Source organism: Manis javanica, chromosome 2 (assembly GCF_040802235.1).
Source record: "Manis javanica isolate MJ-LG chromosome 2, MJ_LKY, whole genome shotgun sequence".
Taxonomy (NCBI): domain Eukaryota; kingdom Metazoa; phylum Chordata; class Mammalia; order Pholidota; family Manidae; genus Manis; species Manis javanica.
In genome coordinates, this window is record NC_133157.1 from 183,180,488 (window position 1) to 183,202,172 (window position 21,685).

Consider the following 21,685-nt stretch of genomic DNA (forward strand, 5'->3'; position numbering starts at 1 on the left):
CGAAGCACATTTCTACGTAACGAAAATACACCACGGTGCTACTAATCCACAGAAGGAAACAGCACTCCCTGACCACGGCCTGCCCCAAACCTCTCTCTTCCCCTGCCCTCTCCAGGCCTACACTGCTCTATTACTTTCCCCTCCAGTCAGCACTGGCTTAATTGCAGAGACTCTTGATACAGTCTTCTTTGTTTTCTCTTCAACGAGGAGATAGAGAACACCCCAGCCCAGAGTCTTTACCAATATCCTAGTGCTGGCTTCTGATATATCAATAACTCTTAATCGACACCTCGGTATCTGAGTAAACGGAAGACTAATCTTTTCCTAATAGAAACTTAACATTTATAAAGCAGCAACTCTAACATGGCCTACGTTTTAAGGGTGGCAATGTGCACAGGAAAGAAAAGAAAAAGAAAATCTCAACCTTCCCAATACAGAGGGTAATGTGGAGAAAAGTTTATCTTTTATGAAAACCTTCACAACAAAAGGAAATATAGGCTGGTAAGGCACTTCCTTGAGAGATAAAGAAAGTAAGGCAAAGGGTGAAACAGTATTTTTTTCTGCAAGAGTCAGATAAGAAATAAGTAGTGGCAATAGAAAGGGAAGAGGCAGACCAATCCCAGGAGCTGACTAAATAAAAAAAGGAAATCATTAAGAAATTTCATTCCAGGAATCAATTCTTCCATCCCCAATAGTCCTGTGCTGGTCCTAACCATATTCTAATCAGTAGTGTCTATCCCAAGTCACATGAGCCCCTAATAGTATCCTAGTGTCTCAAAGTGAAAAGGCTGCCTACCGAAGTAAGTCCTCCCTTTTCGAGGTGACAAGGTGTCTCTCATAGGGAGAAGTGGCCATGTAATACAATTCTGGCTAATGATGCATAAGATGAGAGTCTCTAGGAAGGCTCTATTTTCTTGATAAAGGTACCACCCCTCTGTTTCTTCTTGTTCTTTCCTCCTTCCTGGAATACACACTTGATGGCTGGAGATCTAGCAGTTACTCTGCAAACAGGAGGACAGGAGAATAATACTCTAAACTCCAATGGTATCATGAGATCACTTTGCTTTTGGATTTCTTGTTAAATGAGAACAGAAATTAATACTGTTTTGTTTAAACCACTGTTATATGGATTTTCTGGGACATACAGCACAAATTAGGCCCCTAACAGATAGATACTTTTCTATTCCCAAGTGGAAGCTGTGGGAACAGGTAGGAACAGTAATCTTCAATTTTACTATAGGAACATCCTAATTTGAAACTTGAAATCTATACAGTGGCTTAATTATCACTACATTTCACATACATTATAGTTTTAAGGGTCTTTTACAAGGTAACCTAAAAACATATAATAGAATGCCTGTTGGATTCCACACTATAAATTTTGGTAAATAACCTACTCCTAAATTAGAAACAAAACATTCTCACAAAGAGTTAACAAAAGTCTAAAAATCAACTTTAATAAAGGAAGGCAGTCTATTCTTCTAGATTTTTCTTTTTGGGTATGCTGACACACAATTTTTTTATTGATTCAAATGTATGTGCTTGTACTTGTAAATATTTCCCACTCTTTTATTTAAAACTTAATATTCACATTTAGAGTATACCTTGTACACATAAAACCTTAAAAAACAGTTTTAAAAATGCCTCAGGAGTTAAATAGGTTAGGTTTGTTTTAAAAGTTAATGGGAGGGGACAGCTGTATGTCCAGTATTGACTATACGATATGAAACACATGCCCACAATGTTTGGTTGAATCCCCAGAGAGATGCATGTTCCCAGAAGTGGGGCAAAGAACATGATGTTTCTGACTTACGCTATCTTTTGAAAAAGGGAAAAAGAAATAGTACGTCCTTCAACAGCAGTGTGAAGCAGGAAATCTCAAGATAGTAACCACTGTCATATGTGATTTTGGTTGCTATAGCAAATACTTTTTTTTAAACACAGAAAGAATAATCACATAAAATTGATACAAATTTCTCCAGCTGCAGCTAAGTTCTGAAATTCTGAAAAATGTTGTAGAAATATTTTTCAAATTTTTGTAATAAATTTAATGTTCAAAATTACCCTGTTTCTCAATTTTGGCCCCAATTCCTTCAACTACATGCTGCAGAACTAAAATTTCATTAGCTATAAAGAATAAAATAAACACCACTCAATCCCTCTGTGCATGAAAATTTTTAAAGAAAAAATAATTTTCCCTCTTCACATATTTTCCAAAACAAAAAAAAGGAAATGAAATTGTGTGAATTTAATACCTTCAGGAAACATATCAATCCACAAACAATTATTTATTAATGTTACTAATTTGCACATGTCTTCTAAGCAGGCAAAAAGTCTTCATAGAAATTTAAACATATAAAGGAATTTTTTAAAAAGCTTTAACAAAAAATAATTTGTTTAATTTTTAATTTCTTAGCATGATTATGACAAAGATATTCAAGTATAGGGAATGAAATAACAATCATAACTTTTGCATAATATATTTGGACATCAAAGGGATTTATGATTATTACCTAATTTGTTCTTCTAAAAATACTTTAAGATTTGGGTGTTCCACCTGATTAATGATCTTGGAAATTTGTCCTTTAATTTGTTGCCAGGAATACAGTGAATACATATAAAAATCAGAATGTTAATACAGAAGCTACTGACATCAGCTTTTTCTTAACTTCATCAGACTGTATTTTAAAACAAAGGAGGACAACATGGAGAAGATCCAGGGGCTATTCATAAAAAAGAGTAAAAATTTAGAAAAGAATACCTGCACAAAGGTTAAAGAGACTGAAATTGTTCAGCCACAAAAAGTCTGGGGATACCATTTAATAAGTATCCAAGTATGTATGAAGAGTTCTTTTACAGAAAATAGTGGCCAGCTGTTTTCCATCTCCAATGAGGGCAGAATAAAAGGAAACAGACAAATTGAAGCCCAAGGATTTCAGTTAAATAAATGATTTCCTGTGTGAGTAATGAGCATTTTAACAGCCACTGTGTATCTGTGCACGCCCTTTCTTCCCAGGCCTTTATGAGAAAGACAGATTTTCATTTATATAAGGAAGACTACTATTTACATGCTGTCTGTGCTCTGTGCTAGTAAAAGAGGTATCCTACAACCAAACATATCTATACTAATAAACCCAAGCTGGGTTACACATCATTAAACATTCCCAGACCAGAGCACACTGAACAGCAGACCATATTCAATCTCACAGGTTAACTCCAAACCACTGTAGCCACACTTCAGCTGGACACCTAGCACCTCTGTAGAGGAAAATGAAGGGTTACTAATTACCCAGTAACATCATGGGTGTTTGCACCAAGCCACAAGTGGAACCTGTGGTTCACTACTGTCACCTTTATTGCTATGGCATGGTCAAGATTAATCTAAAACAGTTAAAGAGGCATGCAACAGTTTTTCATGAAAGATCTCTGGAGAAGTGGGTATTTTTCCCTATACACTCTACTACCCTGGTTAATTATTTCTTGGCATCTCAAATTCCAAAGTTTACTACTTTGACTTAAAGTTTTGTAATTGTGGGGGGAAAAAAGTAAATATTGCATAAACATAAAACATTACTAAGCATTTTACACAGCATACACGATACTTCCCTTAAATAGGTTTCAGGAGGAAGAAGGAAGGAAAGGGTCTGAACCAGAGCTGGGAGAGGAGATGTTACTAAGCAAAGAATGGGACATGCAAGTTGTTGCTGAGAGCAAATGGTCTCACACTACAATTTTGTCCAGGTCCATTAGATGAACTAGGGAGTGGGAATACTTAATGTGCAGTCTTCCCTGCTTAGATCTGTCCTAAACCCTTTTTAAATTAATCTAGAATCTACTTCTAATCTAGAATCCAACTCCTAAAATTCTAAAGTAGAACTTAATTTGCTTTCTTTTACTCATGAAGCCAAACTACATACATGTACTGTCCAAAATGAAACAATAAATTGTGATATATTTTAAAAATCACTATGTGTTATAGGCATATGTGAAGAAGAAAATTTTTAAATATGTACTACTTAACCCAATATTTAATCATTGATAACCAGTTATAAAAGGTTATTATAAGTAAACAATATAAAACTTACACATGACCGGTATTTCTCCTCTTATTCTTAATACAACAGTCTCCACCTACTACACTATCTGGCTCACTCTGCTGAATAAGTTCCGCTGTGTCTCCATCCTTCCTAAATACTCCAGGTGAATTCTAAACACTGAGAGTAGAGAGAAGCTGCTCATTTCCGTGTACCATATCCTGGCTAAGCGGACTTTTTTACGACCAGGAAAGTAAGAAATGAGGCAGAGGTCATGAGCCTGCTACCTTAATTTATCTTCTTCTGACAGGCACAGTTGTTTAGACTTGAGGTTTTTTTTTTTTTTTTTTTTTTTACAGCTTTTTACTTTTCTAAAATCCTAGGACACAATATCCAAACCCAGCACTTTCTCTGATGGAAGTTAGCAGTGTTGTAAAAAAAAAGAAAATTATATTATTCTGATAGAATTTACTCCCAGTAACTTTTGTGATCCACGTCTCCATTCCTAAAGGACTCACAGATGTTCTTGACTCCCACCCAAGAGGGGTGTCAAGCTCACCAGCCTGTGTAATGATGTGATTTGGGGGTCAAACCTGGGTCTTTATACTGCTTCTACCATTTACTTCATGAAGTCTTGGACAAGTCACTTCACATTTGCAAGTCTGTTTCCTTAGTAGTAAATCACAGTGACAATACTTTCCAGGGTCCTTATGAGGAGTCAATGAGCTAATGTACGTAGAGTCCTGAGCACAATGTCTGGCCCCTATTAGGCCCTCAATTAATGATAGTTCTAACCTGAAGAATTAACCTTTTTCCTCCTTTCTGAAAAAATAAATAAATAAATAACATTTAAATGGCACTTTTCCCATTTTCTCAGGGACATCAAATTTCACACACAGTGGAAAACAGCTCTCTCACCTGCATGTTATATCAGTACATATTATCAACCATATTCCTAGTCAGGAGGTATTATATCAACTGAGAGCTCCCTTATCATTTCCTCATCTTGCCACTCCAATTGCTTGTATTTATAAAGTTTGTGCTACTACATTCATTTTGGTGATCATTATTCTCTATAGAATCCTCTCTGGTTACCTTACTGAATAAAGAGAGGAGTAAGGTCTCGGAGGAGGCAGGGAAAGTGGGGAGCAAGAGTCTGCCTTGGGAAGGGAAAGAACAGAGCTGCTCAATAACTCGGCATCTCCAGTCCCAGGAAGATCAGGCCTCCCTCACTGGCAGGAAGATGGCTGGGCTTGCCAGATGCTCCAGCTTCCCAAGCTGTTGGAAAGAAAAACTGACAGAGTGAGCAGATAGAGATTATTACTGATTGATTATCTGCTATATTTAGAGCATTCTTCTAGGTGCTTTATATATTTACCCAAATTAATCCACACACACACACATATAAACACACACACATACAAAGACAGAGGGACAAATCTGCATCATTGAAACTCAGAAAAGATTATGTAACACACAATTAAAAGTGGTCTGACTGTAAACCCCATGGTCTAGGTCACATCATTTGGTCAGAAAATATTAATAAACTCTTATGATTGTGCTAGGCATTGTGTTAAGCACTAGGGAGTAAACAGATAATCACACAGAAACAGGCAATTATAATACAGTGTGACAACTGTTATTCAGAGTAAAAGCAGAAGTGAGATAGTAGTGTGTAGAAGGGGCACCCATCCCTAACCTGAGTCAGAAGGGGAAGCCACCCCTTACCTGAGCCTGAGAGGATGAATATAAATTAGCCAAGGAATTGGGAATCCAAACAAAGGGATTGGGCAGGACAAAAGAGAGGCATGGACAATGCAAAAGCCCGAAGGTAGGAGAGAGGTTTTGAGAGCTGATGAACTGGAAGGATAAAGATGAAGAAGGGTCTCCCCACTGTTATTTAACATAGTACTGGAGGTCCTAGCCACGGCAATTAGACAAAACAAAGAAATACAAGGAATCCAGATTGGTAAAGAAGAAGTTAAACTGTCAATATTTGCAGATGACATGATGCTGTACATAAAAAAGCCTAAAGACTCCACCCCAAAACTACTGGAACTGATATCGGAATACAGCAAAGTTGCAGGATACAAAATTAACACACAGAAATCTGTAGCTTTCCTATACACTAACAATGAACCAATAGAAAGAGAAATCAGGAAAACAATTCCATTCACAATTGCATCAAAAAGAATAAAATACCTAGGAATAAACCTAACCAAAGAAGTGAAAGACCTATACTCTGAAAACTACAAGTCACTCTTAAGAGAAATTAAAGGGGACACTAACAAATGGGAACTCATCCCATGCTCATGGCTAGGAAGAATTAATATCGTCAAAATAGCCATCCTGCCCAAAGCAATATGCAGATTTGATGCAATCCCTATGAAACTACCAGCAATTCTTCAATGAACTGGAACAAATAATTCAAAAATTCATATGGAAACACCAAAGACCCCGAATAGCCAAAGCAATCCTGAGAAAGAAGAATAAAGTAGGGGGGATCTCCCTCCTCAACTTCAAGCTCTACTATAAAGCCATAGTAATCAAGACAATTTGGTACTGGCACAAGAACAGAGCCACAGACCAGTGGAACAGACTAGAGAATCCAGACATTAACCCAAACATATATGGTCAATTAATATTTGATAAAGGAGCCATGGACATACAATGGCGAAATGACAGTCTCTTTAACAGATGGTGCTGGCAAAACTGGACAGCTACATGTAGGACAATGAAACTGGACCATTGTCTAACCCCATATACAAAAGTAAACTCAAAAAGGATCAAAAACCTGAATGTAACTCATGAAACCATTAAACTTGTGGAAAAAAACATAGGCAAAAACCTCTTAGACATAAACATGAGTGACCTCTTCTTGAACATCTATCCCTGGGCAAGGAAAACAACAGCAAAAATGAACAAGTGGAACTATATTAAGCTGAAAAGCTTCTGTACAGCAAAAGACACCATCAATAGAACAAAAAGGAACCCTACAGCATGGGAGAATATATTTGAAAATGACAGATCCTATAAAGGCTTGACGTCCAGAATATATAAAGAGCTCACATGCCTCAACAAACAAAAAACAAATAACCCAATTAAAAAATGGGCAGAGGAACTGAACAGACAGTTCTCCAAAAAAGAAATACAGATGGCCAACAGACACATGAAAAGATGCTCCACATCGCTAATTATCAGAGAAATGCAAATTAAAACTACAATGAGGTATCACCTCACACCAGTAAGGATGGCTACCATCCAAAAGACAAACAACAACAAATGTTGGTGAGGCTGTGGAGAAAGGGGAACCATCCTACACTGCTGGTGGGAATGTAAATTAGTTCAACCATTGTGGAAAGCAGTATGGAGGTTCCTCAAAATGCTCTAAACACACTTACCATTTGACCCAGGAATTCCACTCCTAGGAATCTACCCTAAGAATGCAGCAATCAAGTTTGAAAAAGACAGATGCACCCCTATGTTTATTGCAGCACTATTTACAATAGCCAAGAATTGGAAGCAACCTAAATGTCCATCGGTAGATGAATGGATAAAGAAGATGTGGTACATATACACAATGGAATACTACTCAGCCATAAGAAGAGGGCAAATCCTACCATTTGCAGCAACATGGATGGAGCTGGAGGGTATTATGCTCAGTGAAATAAGCCAAGTGGAGAAAGATTTCACTCATCTGTGGAGTATAAGAACAAAGAAAAAACTGAAGGAACAAAATAGCAGCGGAATCACAGAACCCAAGAATGGACTAACAGGTACCAAAGGGAAAGGGACTGGGGAGGATGGGTGGGTAGGGAAGGATAAGGGGGGGGGGAGTAGAAGGGGTGTATTAAGATTAGCATGCATAATGGATGGGGAGGAAGGGGAGGGCTGTATAGCACAGAGAGGACAAGTGGTGTTTCTGCGGCATTTTGCTATGCTGATGGACGGTGACTGTAGGGGAGTTTGTGGGGGTAACCTGGTATAGGGGAGAGCCTAGTAGACATAGTGTTCTTCATGTAAGTGTAGATTAATGATAACAAAAAAAAAAAAAAAGAAAGAAAGAAAAGGGGGATTACTCCCTGATAGGATAAAACTAACAGTAAATCAATGATTAATGCATGCCTTAAATATCCTTAATTCTGATCACTTAAAGGGTGTCAGATGATCGGCTATGGAGGTACACTTTTCTGATAATATTCCTTTCTCTTAAAAAAGAAAAAATAAATAAAATTAAAAAAAGCAGTTCCTGTGTGGTGACTTCCAATGAGTTCTACACATGGTATAAAGGGCATATCAAAGTGTGGGCAAAGGGTCTGTTTGTGTTTATACAGAGGATCAAAGCCTAATTTGGCTACCCAGAAAATGAACTAAGATACAATATGAAGAAGAACTTCCAACATCAGCACTCTCTGGAAGAGTCATACCAGAAGATGATCATCAAAAAACCTCAACAAAGATCCAGGCGATGCTGCAGTTGTAGCTGCATCCATCCCACCAGTTCCTGGACTTGCCATTGGAATAAAGAAGGAGATATCTAAGCCGGCCTGGGCTTTCAGTAAAACAACAAATTTGACTGGATCTATCCTGTTAAAACTCAACCAAGAATTAGGAGAAGTGCAAGTTGTAGCGCTCCAAAATCTTACAACTATAGACTATCTACTGTTAAAAGAACATATGGGATGTGAACAGTCCCCAGGAATGGGTTGTTTTAATTTGTCTGATTTCTCTCAGACTGTTCAGGTTCAGTTGGACAATATCCATCATATCACAGACAAATTTTCACAAATGCCTAGGGTGCCTAACTGGTTTTCTTGGCTTCACTGAAGATGGCTGGTAATTATGGATCTGCTTTGGTTATGTAACTGTATTCCTGTTATGTTAATGTGTGTGCGCAATTTAATTAGTAGTTTAAAACTTATACATGCTTAAGTTACTCTACAAGAAGATATGTCAAAGAAATAATCAATCTTCCCATGTTTTCTGCTGTCTGCTACTTCTATAGCTTTTCTTCTTCCTTCCTAATTACAACCCTTAAATAGAATTCGTGCCTCATATCGAATTTACCAAGTATCATAATTCCTCCAGGTGGTAAAGATACCTCAAGACAAATGCTGGGCATAGAAGCCACAGGGCATAAATCTGCAAAGAAGTAAAAAGCTAACCTTTTCAAACAATATGGCTTCTCTCTCACTTACCAACTTTACATTTCCCTGTATGGCCCTGGAAGATGACTGGTTAGCCAGAGATGGGTAAGATTCCTCAAGGGAGGAACAACCTAAGACAGGCACAGTCGCAGGGGGGCCATCAGGTGAGAAATTGGGGATCAACAGAGGTGAGGCTTAGAACCTCAGCCCCCTGTTTTGAGAGAAATCTTCTGCATCCGTGGATGTTTTGTTGCCCTTGTCTAGCTTGGATTAACACTTAGTCTACAGGCACACGCCTGATCATCTACATTTGCTCTCTTACAACACTAAACTATGTTTTCTACCTTTATCTTGCATCTACCTACCACTTCAGCATTTTATTAAAAAAAAATAATAATAATAATAAGGGAGAAATGTGGGATTCACATATAAATCAAGTATAAAAATTAAACGAATATTCATATTTGACCTGATTGTTTATAGTTCATAATGCATGATCAAAACTGAAAGTTTCTGTGATGACTGCCCTTGTTCACCATATAAGAACTTATTCACTATGTAAGAATTTGTTCACCATGTAAGAACTTGTTCGTTATGCTTCAGAAGATTGGAGACTGACGAGAATTAGGCTTGGGGTGGATTAATTATTGTGCACTGAGCATTGAGTCCCCAAATTTTATTGTTGTTAACAACCATTTGATCAATAAATATGAGAGATGCCCTGTCAAAAAAAAAAAAGGTCAAGAGGGAATAATGAGTCATGAGAATAGAAAGGTAAACAGAGAGCAGAGCAAATACTGCCTTCTATCCCATGTTGGGCTTTAGACCAAAAGCAATGGGCAGTCATGGGAAGGCCATAAATACAAGAGAGATGATGAGATCTGTATGGAGGGTATGGATCAAGAATGGGGTAGGAGATCAAGTAGGAACCTTGCAAGTGGGAAACTATGAGGACTCACACTAGAGAACTGCAGGCGGGATGGTGAGAGGACAGAGACATTTAGGAGGTATAACTGATGAGACTTGGTGCTAACTCAGTGAGGAGGTGAGGGAAGAAAGAGAATTTCAGAACGTGAATTTTTCTATCTTATTCCAAAGTCCATGTTTAAAGCACATATACAACTTCTCTACATTCTGCATGATACTGTAAATTTTTTTCCTGTGAAATAAGCAAGATCATCTACTGAAACTGAGAGGAGAGGTGGTAGGAAAAGCTAGAGTGAAGGTCTAAAAAAGCCACTTAGTAGAATGAGAAAGAGGTGGGCAGAGAAATACAGGCCAAAGGAAAGTTCTAAGGGCCCAAATGGGCCTGAAGGTCATCCTCAACTGTACAGATGTGAGATTATCTCCACCAGCCCTCAGCATCCACGGTGAAGAGGTGGAGAAGATGGACTAATAAATTGACAGTCACAGTTTGGCAGGAGCAGAAGAGAGTAAGGCAGAGGATTTAAGGATATGATTAACAGAGTAGCTGAAGCCATGAAACAGCCTTAATCTGGCTGGAGAGTGCGGCTCTTCATTAGATACCAATAAAAGACAGTTGCCCCTCAGGGCAACCAGAGCTACCTTCCCACCCCAGCTCTGTGGGACCAAAGAGTTCCACATAGAAACAGAGCTGAGAGAATCTGAGCTGAACAAGGTAAAAGGCCCTAGTCTCTTTGCTCAAACAACTGTTTTCCGAGAGTCACCCACAAAGAGAGAACTTCCACAACCTTATCAATTTGATTATAATGGATTCCTGACCTGGTCCTAATCCACTCCTTCAGGATAAAAAGTCCTATGTGTTGATTTCCTTAATGACAACCAATCTGCTTGTACTTACTGTCAATCATTCATAATTCCAACTGGCACAGACCAGTCTGGATAAAGTATAACATAAAAAAGTAGAGATCCATGTGTAAAATTGGCTGGTGCCAGACTGTGAGAGGACTTGGTTACCACGCTGAAGCCTGGGCATTACGTGGGTAATGAGAAGGCCCCAGAGAAGTGGGAACGGAAAGAGAAGGAGGGTGAAAGTAATGCCATCACTGTTAAAAACATGTTTGGAGAGTGTTTCTTGGGACACGGCCCCAGGGGCAAGTGCATTTTTTTTAAAAACAGATCAAATTTTAAATATATTTTGTCATTTTTCTCCACTTTCCTTTAAAAGATCCTTTAATAAGTTTCTTTCCTAGAGATCATCACCATATTTTTCATAAGTAAGAGAAACAGGTCAGTAATTTCTAGCTTCATGGAAAAGTTATAAAAGAGTATATGCAAACATAATTTAAACTAACAAGAATATTAAATCAACTAAATACTTTGAAACTCCAATGGAAAAGGTGGTGGAAATCAGAATCTTCAGCACATAATATAACATCCCAGAGATTTAGAAAATTAAAAATATATTGCTATAATCTTTTTAGGGAACAAAAACTCTAAAGGCATACTAGCACAGGAGGTTTTGACTGATGTGCTATAACCTGAGAGCTCATACCAATTAATTAAACAACTTTTAAAGAAGATTTAGATCATGAGGAAACAAAACTAAAAGTTATTACATGATTTCAGGAAAAGTAAGTTCTTCTTCTGTAATTTCTTTAGTTCTTTTCTATTATTATGCTATAGCATGACAAACCCTGGGTATCACACTAATGTCACTTGATTAGATTTTGGGGAACATGAAAGTCCCACATTACAGAATGATGTCTAAATTGCAGTCACTGAAAATACATGAAAAGTTGACTCACAGCATTTAAAACTTGCTAAATCATATAAAACAAATCCAACTATATAAACTACTATCTGCTCAATTTAAAAATGAATGAACAAAACAGTAGTAGACTCAGACACTGAGAAGGGACTGGTGGTTACCATAGGTGAGGGGGGTAAAGGGGCCCCAAAATTCTCAATCATAATATAAGTTGGTCATGGGGACAGTAGCACAGCATGGAGAAAACAGTCAATGATTCTATAACATCTGCTTATGTTGACAGTAACTACACTAGTGGGGGTGATGATTTAATGATATGGGTAACTATTAAACCACTGTGTCATATACTTGAAACCAATATAAGATTGTATATCGAATAAGCAGAAAGGGGATTAAAGATGGCAGAGTGAGAGGTGAGACAGAGAACTACTCCCAAAACCACATATAATACAAAAATATAGTTAATACAACTAATACTAAAAGAGCAACAGGAAAGAAGGCTGTGCCAGACTGCATACACCTGGAGAAAAGAGGAGACCTAGGAAAAAGGGTAAAGTACTAAGCCTTGATCCAGTGGGACCCAAGCACTTTCCCCACCCCAGCTCACCAGGTGGAAGAAGAGAAATGGAGCAGAAATGGGGTGGAAGCCTAGGACTGCTGAACACCCAGTCCTGGAGATCTGCTTTAAAAGCACAAACATACATTGCATGGTGCTCTGAATATTACTGGGATTGGAAAGCTAAGACAGGTGGAATACTTGGAGAGACTGAGATTCCAGCCATTTGTGGAAAACAGGGATCCATATTCAGCTGCTCTGGGACAAAAGAAAGGCAGGCAGTCTGAGAGGCTTCCTAACAGCAAGAGGGCTGCTAAAGGGGCAAGAATTGCACAGAGCTTGCTGTTCAGGAGGAAGGATAGGTGGATAAAATTGTCCAGGTGCACTCTGCCCAGCAGGTTGGGAACTTTCAGGAGCTTCAGGAGCTCTATTCCCCTGGCTGGCTACTCAGCTCTGAGGCCCCGCACCATAATAGGAAGCCTGCTGTGTGTTCCTCCTGGCCTGCAAGCAATGGTTCACAAACTGGCAGTCTCTGCTCCGGCATCAGGCCAGCCACAGGAGGCCCCACCTATGGAAGCTAAAAATGCAAAGTACAGAGGCTTACACCTGTGTGCTTGGCCCACTGGTTCTGACAGTGGAGACAGGCACAGCAGCCAGGGAGCAGGAAATGCTCTTTCCTCCCCACAGGAACCAGCACCACCCCCCTGTGACCCCCAACATCACTCCAGGGGCTGAGCAACCCCAGAGAGTATAGCTTCTAGGCACTAGAGGGTGCCACATACAAATATGAAATGTCAAAGAAACCTGGTTCAAAACAAAATCCCACAAACACCAGAAAAAGGACCAAGTGAAACCGAACTCATCAATCTTCTGAAAGAGAGTTCAAAATAAATATCATAAACATGCTCATGGAGGTACAGAAAATATTCAAGGACTCAGGGACGAATTTAGGATGGATGTTCAATCATTGAGAAATTCCATATATGAAATGAAACATACAACGGAGGTGTATAAAAGCAGATCAGATGTAGTAGAAGAGATGGTAAATGGAATAGAAATTAGGGAAGAGGAATACAAAGAAGCTGACACACAAAGAGAAAAAAGGATCTCTAGGAATGAAAGAAATTGAGAGAACTATGTGACCAATCTAAACAGAACAATATTCACATTAAAGGGTACCAGAAGAAGATAGAGAAAAAGGGATAGAAAGTATCTTTGAGGAGGTAATTGCTGAAAACATACCCAATCTGGGGAAGGAGATGGTCTCTCAGGCCATGTAGGTGCACAGATCTCCAAACACAATGGACCCAAGGAAAACAACACCGAGACATATAGTAATTAAAATGACAAAGGTTAAGGATAAGTAGAGACTTTTAAAACTAGCTACAGAGAGAAAAAAGATCACATATAAATGAAAACCCATCAGGCAATCATCAGACTTCTCAAAAGAGACCTTACAAGCCAGAAGGGAGTGGCATGATATATTTAATGCAAGGAAAAAGAAGGGCCTTGAAACAAGAATACTCTACCTGGCAAGATTATCATTTAAATTTGAAGGAGAGATTAAACAATTTGCAGACAGACAAAAGCTGAGAGAATTTACCTCCCACAAGCCATCTCTACAGTGTATTTTGGAAGGACTGCTCTAGATGGAAGTGTTCCTAAGGCCAAATAGCTGTCACCAGAGAAAATAAAACTACAGTAAAGAGAGTAGAACAATTAATTACTAAGCAAATGCAAAATCAAATCAACTACCCCCAAAGTCAGTCAAGGGATAGACAAAGAGTACAGAATATGATACCTAATATATAAAGAATGGAGGAAAAAAAAAAAAAGAAGAACCATTAGGTTGTGTTGGTAATAGCATACTAAATGAGTTAAATTAGAATCTTGGTAAGGGAATTACCCTGGAACCTTTGGTAACCATGAATCTAAAGCCTGCAATGGCAATAGGTACATACCTATCGATAATCACCCTAAATGTAAATGGTCTGAATGCAACAATCAAAAGACATAGAGTCACTGAATGGATAAAAAAACAAGACCCAACTATATGCTGCCTACAAGAGACTCAGATCAAACACAAAGACATACACAGACTAAAAGTGAAGGTATGGAAAAAGACATTTCATGCAACTAATAGGGAGAAAAGATCAAGAGTTACAGTACTGGTATCAGACAAAATAGACTTAAAAAAAAAAAGTAACAAGAGACAAAGAAGGACATTATATAATGAAAAAGGGGTTAGTCCAACAAGAGGATATAACCATTATAAATACCTATGTACCCAACACAGGAGCACCTATATATGTGAAACAAATACTAACAGAATTAAAGGGGGAAATATAATACAATGCACTCATTTTAGGAGACATCAGCACACCACTCACTCCAAAGGACAAATCAACCAGACAGAAAATAAGTAAGGAGAGAGGCATTGAACAACACATTAGAACAGATGGACCTAACAGACATCTACAGAACACTCCATCCAAAAGCAACAGGATACACATTCTTCTTAAGTACACATGGAACATTTTCAAGAATAGATCATATACTAGGCCACAAAAAGAGCCTCAGTAAATTTAAAAAGAGTGAAATTGTACCAACCGGCTTCTCAGACCACAAAGGTATGAAACTAAAAATAAATTATGCAAGGAAAATGAAAAATCCCAGAACACATGGAGGCTTAACAACATGCTCCTAAATAATCAATGGATCAGTGACCAAATAAAAAACAAAGATCAAGCAAAATATGGAGACAAATGACAACAATAATTCAATACCGCAAAAATCTCTGGGATGCAGCAAGGGCCATGCTAAGAGGGAAGTATACTGCAGTACAGACAGGCCTACTCAGGAAAGAAGAACAATCCAAAATGAACAGTCTAAACTCACAATTAATGAAACTAGAAAAAGAAGAACAAATGAAGTCAGTAAAAGGAGGGATGTGAATAAGATTAGAGCAAAAATAAATAAAATAGAGAAGAATAAAATAATAGAAAGAATCAATGAAAGCAGGAGCTGGTTCTTTGAGAAAATAAGAAAATAGATAAATCCCTAGCCAGACTTATCAAGAAAAAAAGAAAGTCTACATACTTAAACACATAAACAGAATCAGAAGTGAGAAGGAAAAGTCAATACAGACACCACAGAAATACAACGAACTATGAAAGAATTCTATGAAAAATTATATGCTAACAAACTGGAAAACCTAGAAGAAACAGACAACTTTCTAGAAAAATGCAACCTTCCAAGGCTGACCCAGGAAGAAACCGAAAATCTGAATAGACCAATTACCAGCAACAGAATTGAACTGATAATCAAAAAATTACCTAAGAACAAAATGCCTGGGACAGATGGTTTCACTGGTGAATTTTATCAAACATTTAGTGAAGATCTAATACCCATCCTCCTTAAAGTTTTCCAAACCGTAGAAGAGGAGGGAATACTTCCAAACTCATTCTATGAGACCAGCATCACTCTAATACCAAAACCAGGCAAAGACACCACAAAAAAAGAAAATTACAGACCAATATCCCTGATGAACATAGATGCAAAACTGCTCAACAAAATATTAACAAAACATGTTAAAAAATACATCAAAAAGATCATCCATCATGATCAAGTAGGATTTATTCCAGGGATGCAATGATGGTATAACATTTGAAAATCCATCAACATCATCCATTACATCAACAAAAAGGACAAAACCACATGATCATCTCCATAGATGCTGAAAAAGCATTTGACAAAATTCAACATCCATTCATGATAAAAAATCTTAACAAAATGGGTATAGAGGGCAAGTACCTCAACATAATAAAGGCCATACATGACAAACCCACAGCCAACATCATACTTAATAACAAGAAGATTGAAGCTTTTCCTTTAAGATCGGAAACAAGACAAGGATGTCCACTCTCCCCACTTTTATTCAACATAGCTCTGGAGGTCCTAGACCTGGCAATCAGACAACACAAAGAAATAAAAATCATCCAGATTGGCAAGGCAAAAGTTAAACTGTTCCTGTTTGCCGATGAACTGGTAATACATAAAAAACCCTAAATAATCCACTCCAAAACTACTAGAATAATATCTGAATTCAGCAAAGTTGCAGGATACAATGTCATTACACAGAAATATATTGCATTCCTATACACTAACGATGAACTAGCAGAAAGAGAAATCAAGAAAAACAATTCCATTCAAAATTGCATCAAAAAGAAAAAAATACCTAGGAATAAACCTAACAAAGGAAGTGAGAGACTTATACCCTGAAAATTACAGGACACTCATGAGAGAAATTACAGATACCAATAAATGGAAACACACCCTGTGCTCATGGATAGGAAGAATTAATATTGTCAAAATGGCCATCCTGCTTAAAGCAATCTATAGATTCAATGCAATCCCTACCAAATACCAACAGCATTCTTCAATGAACTATAGCAAATAGTTCTAAAATTCATATGGAACCATAAAAGACCCTGAATAGCCAAAGGAATCCTGAGAAGGAAAAATAAAACAAGTGGGACTATGCTCCCTGACTTCAAGCTCTACTACAAAGACACAGTAATCAAGACAATTTGTTATTGGCACAAGAACAGACCCATAGACCCATGGAACAGACTAGAGAGCCCAGATATAAACCCACACATATATGGCCAATTCATATACAATAAAGGAGACATGGATATACAATGTGGAAATGACAGCCTCTTCAAGAACTGGTGTTGGCAAAACTGGACAGCTACATGTAGGAGAATGAAACTGGATTATTATCTAACCCCTTAAAGAAAAGAAATTCAAAATGGATCAAAGACCTGAACATAACTCATGAAACCATAAAACTCTTAGAAAAAACTCTTGAATATAAACATGAACAACTTTTTCCTGAATGCATCTCCTCAGGCAAGGGAAACAAAAGCAAAAAATGAACAAATGTAACTACATTAAGCTAAAATCTTCTATACAGCAAAGAACACCATCAGCAGAACAAAAAGGCATCCTACAGTATGGGAGAATATATTTGTAAACAACATATCCAATAAGGGCTTAACACCCAAATATATATAAAGAACTCACATGCTTCAACACCCAAAGAGCAAATAACCCAATTAAAAAATGGGCAAAGGATATGAAGAGACAGTTCTCCAAAGAAGAAATTCACATGGCCAACAGACACATGAAAAGATGTTCCACTCTGCTAAGTATCAGAGAAATTCAAATTCAAGCCACAATGAGATATCACCTCACACCAGTTAGGATGGCCACCATCCAAAAGACTAGGAACAACAAACGTTGGTGAGGATGAGGGGAAAGGGGAACCCTCCTACGTCGCTGGTGAGAATGTAAAAATAGCTCAACAATTGTGGAAAGCAATATGGAGGTTCCTCAAAAAGCTCAAAATAGAAATACCATTTGACCCAGGAATTCCACTTCTAGGAATTTACTGAAAGAAAACAACTTCTCAAATTCAAAAAGACATATGCACCTGTATGTTTATTGCAGCACTATTTATAATAGTCAAGATACGGAGGCAACCTAAGTGTCATCAGTAGATGAGTGGATAAAGAAGAATCATTTTACACACAATGGAATACTATTCAGCTGTAAGAAAGAAAGAAATCCTAACTTTTGCAACAAACATGGATGGAGCTAAAGGGTATTATGTTCAGTGAAATAAGTCAGGCGGAGAAAGACAAATACCAAATGATTTTCCTCATTTGTGGAGTATAACAACGAATCAAAAGTGAAGGAACAAAACAGCAGCAAATTCAGTCTCCAAGAAGGGACTAGCAGTTACCAAAGGGGAGGGGTGGAAGAGGGTGGGTGGGGAGGGAGGTAGAAGGGGACTGTGGGGTATCATAATTAGTGCACATGGTGTGTGTGGGGTCACAGGGAAGACAGTGTAGCACAGAGAAGACAAGTAGGGACTCTGTGGCATCTTACTACACTGATGGACAGTGACTGCAATGGGGTATGTGGGGGAACTCAATAATAAAGGTGAATGTAGTAATTACATTGTTTTTCTTGTGAAACCTTCATAAGAGTGACACCTTAATAAAAAAATAAAGTAAAACAAAATAAATAAAATACATCTACTAGTAAATTAAAAAAAAAAGACCATATATCAACTATACTACAATTTAAAAAAAGAGTATCAGAGGCTGATATTCCTGGTAACAGTGCAACACAATCATTGAGTTTGGTTATAGATGACTGTATGTCAAAAATAAGGAAAAATCAAAATGCTAAAAAAAACCCAATGACCTTTCAAAAAAATCTGTGACAAAAAAGTCAAACTTCAGACATACTATTATAACATACTGAATGATTTCTGTGGATGTCAAAGCTAAATATCACTACATAATGTGTGGAAATCTGTAATTTTAAAGCATGATATCTGATAAATCATCATCACATATCTCTTCCTTGAAATCTAACAATCTAACATGAATTAGATTCCATAAAGACCTATTTTCTAGCCACTGCTTGCTTATATGTTGATGTTCAACTACATCACTGCATGGGAAAAGTTGTTTATGCAGTTTGCTAAAGAGCTCAGTAGCTCTCTAGAGACAGAACAAAGCACTCCATGATTAGTGCACATGGTGTGTGTGGGGTCACAGGGAAGACAGTGTAGCACAGAGAAGACAAGTAGGGACTCTGTGGCATCTTACTACATTGATGGACAGTGACTGCAATGGGGTATGTGGGGGAACTCAATAATAAGGGTGAATGTAGTAATTACATTGTTTTTCTTGTGAAACCTTCATAAGAGTGATACCTTATCTGCTAAGAATCATAAAGCCTGACTGAAAGAATTTTATTAGCTGTGGAAAAGTGATTCTACATGCTGATGGGGAATACATTGTCAACTGTCTTGTCACAGGGCCTTTTTCACCTGTGGGACATATGACTGGTACCCTAATGCTAGCTCTGGAGGTTACAAGCCCCTCCAATGCAGTCAGGCAAGCACACTGTGGGTGCAGAAGGCCTACTGTAGTCAGAAGCCCAGCTAGGAATCCAAGTTTTATGCTGCTTTCCAGGACCAAGGTTCGGGACACCCACCAGTAATGGAAGATATAAAAAAAATTCGTATCCCTCTTCCACTTCCCACCCAGGATTAACTATGTGGCAATCTGTTTGCATTTTGTGCTTCCTGACCCTCACTTTCAGGGTATACCACTGTAAAGGGCTATATATACTAGGAATGTGAAAAGAGCAACAGCAGTGAGCCATGTGCCTTGAAACTATGAGGTAAGACTTATCAAGCCACGTCACAGGCAAGTAGCAAAAAGGAAAACAGAAATGTCAGAGAAAAGTCCTCCCAAAATTCACTTAACAATATTGGCAAATCACTTGAATATTTATAACTTTCTAGGCTCTACAATGCAAGAAATCATGTGTTACTGTTTTTGTGCCATTTAGAAGCAGTCCTGTGTCGTGGGGAGATGAGAAAGGGCAGTAGGTATCAAGAGGTAATTAATCTGCTTTTAGCTGTGAAACCACAATGTCCTACAATGTTAACTGCAGTCTTGAAAAGCTGGATATTAAAAGGCAGAAATGCTGAAAGTATCTCAATTGTCATCACTCTATAAGCAATGGAGATCAGAGAGAATGTCTCAATCGTCTTGCTAGCTCCCAGCACCCCTGGCACGGTGCCTCACACCTGACAAGCAGTGGCAAACACACATGGCACTGAATTTTCTGCATGAGTATTCATTCCCTGTCTCTTGATTCTTCTTTCCAGTGTCTCTTCTTTTCCCACCTCAGCAGTTATTTATTCCTTATCTTCTGTCAACTGTGGCTTAACTGATAATTTAGACAACATGAAATAATATTACATTGTATTTATTGGAACAGAATTTTTGGTTCACTTTTTTAATTGGAAAAGTAAATGTCAGGAACAGTATTTTTTTATTCCCTAAAATACTTTGCAAATTAAATTATGTGATTAGCATCCATTGACAGAATTAAGTTCCTTAATCCTATAAAGATGTGCTGCTTTCTGCTATATTAAGGATTTTTTAAAAATTTGTGCTGTACTCTTTTGATGATTACCTAAAGTGAAGAAACAGTATTTTCCACAATTGGCTATAAAAAGTAACAAAGAACTACCCTGGTGTGTATACTTTGAAAATAGAAAATTAATATTCAATGGAAAAAGCCACATACTTTTCATAGTTCCGTCGTCTTCTTCCTCATCCTCACTGTTTATAACCATGGTCCCCAGGTCGGATTCTAACATAGTGCTGCTGTGCTCGATCATGGTCTGGGCCCCTTCGCTCATCGTGCTCGTGGCCCTCATTGTGCCGGCACTTTCTGAACTGGTCTTCACCATGGTGTGGGAATCCAGCTCATCCTCATCCTGCAAAGCAAAATACTGCAGTGAAGAAAGACTTCTAAGACAGCTGGAGTTCTTAATTCTTCACAACAGTATGAGCATGTTATACTTCTAATAATGAAAAAACGATACTGTTAACTAATTTTAATATCAGGACACATATATAAATGTTACCATAAGAGCCAAAGTCATCCAAAACAAGCTAAAGCTTTAAGCAATTAAAGCTCAAGCAACAGAAATTGATGAACTGGCTGCTAGTTGTTTTTAAAATAAGGATTAAGATAGGTAAACTTTCAACAAATGCATAACTAAGGGTATGCGACAAAGTAAACATAAAAAAGCACCTTAAAGATAGAACATGTTGGCACTATTGTAACAGCCATAAAAATGTTGCACAATGGCCATTAGCTTTTTAAAAATTGTGATAAATACACATTTACCATTTTAATCATTTGTCAGTGTATAGTTCTGTGGCACTAAGTACATTCACAGTGTTATGCAATCTTTACTGACTGACATCCATTTCCAGAACTTTTTTATTATCCCAAGTAGGAACTCTGAACCTGTTAAAAAATAACTCCTCATTCCTCCCTCCCACAATCTCTGGTAACCTCTATTCTACTTTCTGTCATTATGAATATGTCTATTCTAGTTATCTTTTATAAATAGAATCATGCAATATATGGCCTTTTTTGTCTGGCTTAGTTCACTTAGCATAATGTTTTCAAGGTTCATTCACGTTGCTACATGTATCAGAATTTCATTTCTTTTTAAGACTTAATATTCCATTACACACACATACACACACACACACGCACATTTTGTTTACCCATTCATTTGTTGACGGACATTAGGTTGCTTATATACCTTTTGGATATTATGAATAATGCTATGACAATGATG

At 37.7% G+C, this 21,685-nt stretch overlaps 1 protein-coding gene across 4 annotated transcripts in view; it reads right to left on the bottom strand.

Annotated features, from left to right (window-relative positions):
- Window positions 1–21,685, bottom strand: part of STK3 (serine/threonine kinase 3) — a 362,105-nt gene that overhangs the window by 81,596 nt on the left and 258,824 nt on the right. For all 4 annotated transcript variants that reach the window (XM_036995747.2, XM_036995746.2, XM_036995748.2 and 1 more), the window contains one exon: window positions 20,614–20,806. In XM_036995747.2, the coding sequence (XP_036851642.1) occupies window positions 20,614–20,806 (193 nt within the window). The remainder of the gene's footprint in view (window positions 1–20,613; window positions 20,807–21,685) is intronic.